The sequence below is a fragment of the Sebastes umbrosus genome, chromosome 10, assembly GCF_015220745.1.
Source record: "Sebastes umbrosus isolate fSebUmb1 chromosome 10, fSebUmb1.pri, whole genome shotgun sequence".
Lineage (NCBI taxonomy): Eukaryota > Metazoa > Chordata > Actinopteri > Perciformes > Sebastidae > Sebastes > Sebastes umbrosus.
Window position 1 is genome coordinate 1,490,591 of NC_051278.1, and position 7,298 is coordinate 1,497,888.

At 35.8% G+C, this 7,298-nt stretch overlaps 1 protein-coding gene across 1 annotated transcript; it reads right to left on the reverse strand.

Annotated features, from left to right (window-relative positions):
- Positions 1-3,643: 3,643 nt before the first annotated feature.
- LOC119495979 (homeobox protein Hox-D4b-like) lies at positions 3,644-6,892 on the reverse strand. Its single transcript, XM_037782936.1, has 2 exons — positions 6,286-6,892; positions 3,644-4,995 (listed from the first exon to the last, which is right to left on the reverse strand). The coding sequence occupies exons 1-2, from the start codon at positions 6,740-6,742 to the stop codon at positions 4,658-4,660; spliced, it is 795 nt and encodes a 264-aa protein (XP_037638864.1). The 5' UTR covers positions 6,743-6,892; the 3' UTR covers positions 3,644-4,657.
- Between the last annotated feature and the right edge of the window lie 406 nt (positions 6,893-7,298).

The following is a 7,298-nucleotide window of genomic DNA, read 5'->3' on the forward strand; positions in this document are numbered from 1 at the left end:
CAACACAGTACTTTTCCCACTACATGAGACAAAGAGCACACAGACAGTAACTTTCCACTGTTGCATAAAGAGACATCGCTACATACAATGTCATTTTCCATTACACACTGTGTGTGGATTTATCTCCCATAATAATATCCGTTTCTCTCATGATAATATTTCTCTACAGTCTGTGGTGTGGTGATAATGTATAGGGGTGGACAAAATAACAGAAACACCCCATAATATAGTCCAATACAACCTTAAAATTGTCATATTTTTAAACCAGTTTGACACAGTCTGAAATGAACATTGTCAGCTTTGCAAACTGTAATGTGTACTGCTGGTTTGTTTGCATAACTCTGCATATGTGTTTATTTTATTATGACATTCATTTAATTGTAATCAAATCTGATTTATATCCCACGTGTTCCTAATCAAAGGGATTGTATAACTAATCACAGATATTACCTTGTAGGTTGTTTTACCTCATCAAACTCGAGTCTGGATCATTTTCTTACATGCTCTTTGTGTAATTCTCTTCCACGCTGCAGTACTGAGTTCATCCAGCAGAGGTCGATCCTGCTTCATCACAGTCAGACTTCAGAAAGGTTGGTGTGATGCACAGCAGCCTACATGCAGAATAACGTGCACCAAGCGCAAACACATGCACCTCGGGCATTAAAAAATATGATTACAATACAAAGACTACAATGCATAATTAATGCAAAAATATGAACTTTTTTGTTTCAGTAATATTCAGACGAAATATGGCCTATTTTGCACACAGCCTCCATCCTGTTAAGTTTATTATACATTATTTGTGTTTTTTTATTATTATTTATTTATTTATTTATTTTAATAAAATGTCCGTGTTGTTTATCAGCATATAGAGTTTTTACGGTTTCTGGAAACTTATTTTATTTTTATTTATTTTTTTATACTTTATTTTTTCCCTTTTTTCAAGGTTGTTTTCATATATATGCAATCCACTGTTTGTAATTACAGCAGTCTATAAACCAACTTTTAAGTAGATGATCTTACAGACAAACCCATCAAGTAGATATAGAGAAAATAACCTCAACATTCAAAACCGAAACAAAACCAAGAAAAGAAATAACAATAATAATAATAATAATAATTACAAAAAGAAAGGATAGAGTTTAAAAAAAAACAGAAAATAATAATACAAAAATACGAGAGTAATAATAAATTAAATCAACAAATAAGTTAATAGGAAACTTATTTTAAGGCTATTATAAAATATATAATCAACCAAGTATATGCACACGAGATCTGATTAATTATTGTTAACTGAATTTCCTACAGCAAGTAAAGTATCCATCAGTTCTCTGTGGCTGCATGTCTCCAGTTGTAGACCTTTAAGAAGCTTTTCGTTTAGTGATTGACCATTGACTGCTCAGCAGTATGTGGTGTCTCTCCAGCATGTGATGGATATTCCATGTTGCTCTGTTTCAGACCAACGTTGTGTCTTTCCTGCACGTTTAACCGCGTCTCGACCGGATGACACCAATTAATGGCTCTCTGCACTCATTTCCCTCACATCCCACTACACACACACAGAGACACAAACACACACACAAACACACACACACATACACACACACACACTCCCACTACACGCACACACACACACACACACACACACACACACACACACACACACACACGGGATTTCTTTCACCTCAAGTGGTCCTGTTGCTGTTGTGCGTAAACAATGCGTAAAAGGCGCATATAAGTATTAAAGGAGACATATCGTGCTCATTTTCAGGTTCATACTTGTATTTTGTGTTCCTACTAGAACATGTTTACATGCTGTAATGTTAAAAAAAAACTTTATTTTCCTCATATTGTCGAGCCTGAATATACCTGTATTCACCCTGTTGTCTGAAACGCTCCGTTTTAGCGCATTTTGACGGAATTGCAACATAATTGCGTCTCTATGCAACAGTTTCGGGTCCATGTGTACTTCCTGTCAGCTGAAGTTATTTACATACACTGCAACCAGGAAATAAACTGGGACACACTTAGAATGTTTTTACGTTTAAATCTGTGTCAAGGGTCTAAATATTGTATATTTGTGACATCACAAATGGACAGAAATCCTGAAGGCTTGTTTCAAACGCAGAGTTTCTGAATACGGGCTGTTGTGTGTATTTCCCTGTGGATTGAGTGTTTCGATACTTTCACAGAATTTATATAGAACTTAAGCCTGCTTTATAATAAAAAAAACATGAAAATCTCACTTTTTTTTATAATATGGGACCTTTAAGACTCTGTCCTAGCCAGGATAATTTAGAGACGCTGATCTCCTATGTGTATATGCTACACTGTAAAAAAAAAAAAAAGAAGTGTAAAATAACGGTAATTTTCCGGCAGCAGGGGCGCCAGAAAATGTCTGTTAAAAAACGGGAAAATACTGTCCGTTAATTAACATAAATAAACTGTTAAAAAAAAACAACCCAGTAATTATCTTTATATAATTACCATTTATTACTTTAATTTTACAATAAATATTTTACTTTTAACATATATTTATTGTTAGAATAGTCATACACCGTAAATCTAAGACCATTTACATATAAATCACAAATGAAACATGTCATTTTACGTTGCAAAAGCCCACATTTTTTGCAAAGAAATTCTGTATTTTTTACAAGAGATATTTTTAGAATTCCATGAAATCCTTTTCTGCTAACATAAATTAATTGTTAAAATAGAGTCATAAACCTCTAAAAAACAGAATAATTATCTTTAAAAATGATCAAGAAACCCTTAAATACAGATAATTACGATTGTGATTACAACAAATACTGTAAATCTAAGACATTTACATATAAATCACAATTGAAACATGTAATTTTTAAAAAAATTTCTGTCATTTTGAAATACAGACAAAAAATGTAAAAAGCTGTTGTTTTTTTTTACAGTGTACAGTATATGTATACCATGTATAAAGCTGATCCTTTAATGCTACTACATCTCTGTCTTGGCTTAAGACAGCAGTTAAGGATCAACGTTTATCCTTTGGAGTAATTCGCAGCACATTTTAAATCCTCCCTCGAGAGAGAAAATCCCCACTTTTTAAAAAGCTTCTCAGTTGAGACATCAGAGCAGATATTTGTCTTGGCTCAGCTCAAGTGAGTTAAATTATGAGGTTAACAAAGAGCGTCTATAGAGGAACTCTCTATTAAAGTGTCGCCTCTGTAGACTATTAAAATGTCTTTACTTTACCCACATATATGCCTGTGATTTATTCACAGTAAAATGAGATTTTTTGTTTCCAGAGATGTTTGAGTCTTTGTTTGAGCCGAAGATGAAAATTGTGAATTTCTCTTTCATTCATAAAACATACTCAGTGTAACTTCTACGTCACTTCCGTTGATCATCTGTCCTCCCCCATAAATACGGTCGGTCGTGTGTGTGCGTGTGTGTGTGTGTGTGTGTGTGTGTGTGTTTTATTTAAAGAGAAAGATGAGAAATATATTCGCAGTTCGAAACACTTTTTTTATTTTTTATCATCTAAGTATTTTTATCAAAACATTTCCACATATAAAAATCATACAGGAAGAGATTTTTTCTTCTTTTTTTCCAAAGATGAGCACATATATATATATATATATATATATATATATATATATATATATATATATAAAAAGAACATTGCTACAAAGTATAAAATATGCATCTAAATAATACAAATAAAATAAGTACTGGCGTAGGCTATAATAGAAATCAATATAGCATATTAAACTGGAATAAAAAAACAAGAGAACATATTCTTTGAAAATGCAACCCACTGTTGTTTCAGAGAGTTTATATTTTAAACCTCTAAATCAAACAACATCAGAACATTTCGTTAAAACCCTGTAACCTGAGAAAACACGGTGGATTTACAGTCGTGCATTTAAAACCTCTACCACCAATTTGGCTGTTTTTTATTTATTTATATCCCCGTGCGTACAAATGTATAACTTTTCCTCTAAACTATTGAAAAGTTGATTCACTTTTGGAGATTTAAAAGAAATTCTGCACGATATGGCTACTTCTCCTTCTACATATGCATTCTTTTTGGAGCCTCTTCTATGTACAAAATAAAAACATTATTTGTCCAGCTAAATCAGCCGCCAAGCAAAGTGGCGTGTCTGCTCTGCTATTTATTATTTTTAACCCTTTAAGCGCCAGTTTGTGGAAATTTTGGTAATGTGCATATTCATAAGTTAGGCTATTTTATTATTTTTAGGTAGCTATTATAAAACCCTGTATTATGTTTTACCCTGTAGAAATAAAAAACCCTGTTTTCTCCAAAAAAGACGCATCTCTCCAAACCAATATTAATTATTGGATGTCTAAATGTGAGAGATGTCAGACCATCTACCTTGACTTTTATCTAAAGTTAAGACTCAAAACATTCATTCATTAATTAAATATCAGACTAAAATTGCGAATATTTAAAAAGTAAAAGATATATAAGGCAAAAATACACAAGTGAATTTTATAAAGCCTTATTTAGATGGATAGCCTGTATTTTTTTTTTAAAGCAGAATAGTTTCAGTCACCCTGGATCATTTAGCATCATCAGTTTTTGGAGAGTGAAGGTGCCAACATGCTTCTGACTGCAGCTTCTGACTGCAGCTTCAGACTGCAGCTTCAGTTCTCAGACGTTACTGTCGCTGCTGCTGCTGCTGCTGCTGTTGTTGTTGTTGTTGTTGTTGTTGTTGTTGTTGTTGTTGTTGTTGTTGTTGTTGTCCTTCTTGTTTTTGCTCCTTCCTTTGGTGTTGGGCAGCTTGTTGTCCTTCTTCCAGCGCATGCGCCGGTTCTGGAACCACACCTTTACCTGCCGCTCGGACAGGTGAAGCACGTGGCTCACCTCGACGCGGCGGCGGCGCGTGAGATACCTGCTGAAGTGGAACTCCTTCTCGAGCTCCAGGACCTGATGGCGCGTGTAGGCCGTCCGCAGGCGCTTTGGCTCCGGACCCGTATGGTTCGGATTAACTGTAACAAAATAATAATGATACAAATAAGCAAAGATATTATCTACATTTTATTTTATTTTGTTTCACTCATTTTATTTTATTTTCAATTATCAATATCAGTATTATTTTTTATAAGGGTATAGGCTATAACTATAGCCTGCACTGGAAATTAATCCTAAGTAAAATAAAATTTAATTACCCTGCAGAATAAGCATTTTAAAAATGTAATTAAACATTCGGATTAACTGTAAAAAAAAAAAAATAATAATAATAATAATACAAATAAGCAAAGATATTATCTAAATTTTATTTTATTTTCAATTATCAATATCAGTATTATTTCTGTAAGGGTATAGGCTATAACTATAGCCTGCACAGGAAATTAAGCCTAAATAAAATAAAATGTAATTACCCTGCAGAATAAGCATTATAAAAATGTAATTAAACATTATTGCATTTATTATCATGTGGTCAGTTTTAGTGCTGATCTTCATCTGTGGTTGACCTGGAAGAGGTCCAACTATAGACTTTTACTTTACTTTTAACTTGCTGCTTTTTGTTCAGCACACAAACACACACACACACACACACACACACACACACACACACACACACGTACGTGCACTGTGGCAGGGCCATAAAACTTTATAGCGGTAAAAAAAAAAATAATAATAATACAAATAAGCAAAGATATTATCTACATTTTATTTTATTTTCAATTATCAATATCAGTATTATTTTGTATAACGGTATAGGCTATAACTCCAGCCTGCACAGGAAATTAATCCTAAATAAAATGATTACCCTGCAGAATAAGCATTTTAGAACTGTAATTAAACATTATTGCATTTATTATCATGTGGTCAGTTGACCGGGAAGAGGTCCAACAAACGACTTTTACTTTACTTTTAACTTGCAGCTTTTTGTTCAGCACACACACACACGCGAACACACACGCGAACACACACACACACACACACACACACACACACACACATATACACGTACGTACGTGCACTGTGGCAGGGCCATAAAACTTTATAGGGGTTGTAATTCTCTCTGACTCTCACTGAGATCATAAATAACTCGACAACAAAAAAAAAACGGTGCTCACAAATGGACAAAACACTAGAAAGAAAAGAAAGAAAAGAAAGAAAGAAAGAAAGAAAGAGAGAGAAAGAGAGAGACAGAGAGAGAGAGAGTGCATCTGGCAGACAAAAAGAAAACATTGCACTCAGGCAAACAGAAATGGAATAGAGAGAGAGATATAATTAGAGATAGAAAGCAGTAAATCCTGCAGCTATCTCACCGTGAGCGATGTGCACTTTCTTCATCCACGGGTAGACAACAATAGGCGGCTTGTCTCTGCCCTGGCAGGCCGTTTTCCTCTGCACCTGAGCGGGCTTGGTGCAGGTCATCCAGGCCTGGCCCTGCAGGTCACCCACCGAGACCGAGAACCTCGACTCCTTGCCGGGTCCATCTGCCTCTCTGCAGCCGCGGAACGACGCACCTTGGTGCTCTCCATCTCCATCTCCATCTCCATCTCCATCTCCATCCTCCCGGCGCCCTGAGGAGAGATAGTTGGTGTGTTGTGGTGTGTATGCAGGAGGCTGAGGAGGATGCATGGCCTGATAGCCTCCTCCATAACCACCACTGTCCTGGGGGTTGTTGTAAAACCCCCGTTGGTCACTAAAATTACTGTAATCTTCTTCACAAGGCGGGAACTGCGGCTCAGCATATTTACAGCTCACCACGTAGGACTCCATGATTGATTTATAGCGAGGCTGTGTAGGAGAATACTAATTTTTCTTTCTCTCCCCTCTCTGTGTCTCTTCATCCCCCTCTGGCATGCAGCCATCCTGCGGCTGTCAAATAGACGGACGGCCGCTGGAACACGTGACCCTGCGGCCAGCCAATCAGAGGAGGCCCTGAGAGGGTTGTTTATGTCTTGTGCAGACGTAATGGGATAATTTGAAAAGGGGGAAAAAAATGCTCATTATGGGACTAATGAAGTTTCGCTGTCGGAGGAGAAATGGTTAAGAATAGATGTTTGTGGACTTTGAGAAATAACTTAAAGAATCCTACAGACATCTGGCATGAGGAGGCTAATTATTACTCCAATTAAGTAGGTTTTTAGTCTGTCTATCATCTATCTATCTATCCATCTATTTGTGCATCCATCCATCCATCCATCCATCCATCCATCCATCCATCCATCTATCCATCTATCTATCTATCTATCTATCTATCTATCTATCCATCCATCCATCTTTCCATCCATCTATCCATCCATCAATCTATCCATCTATCCATCCATCTTTC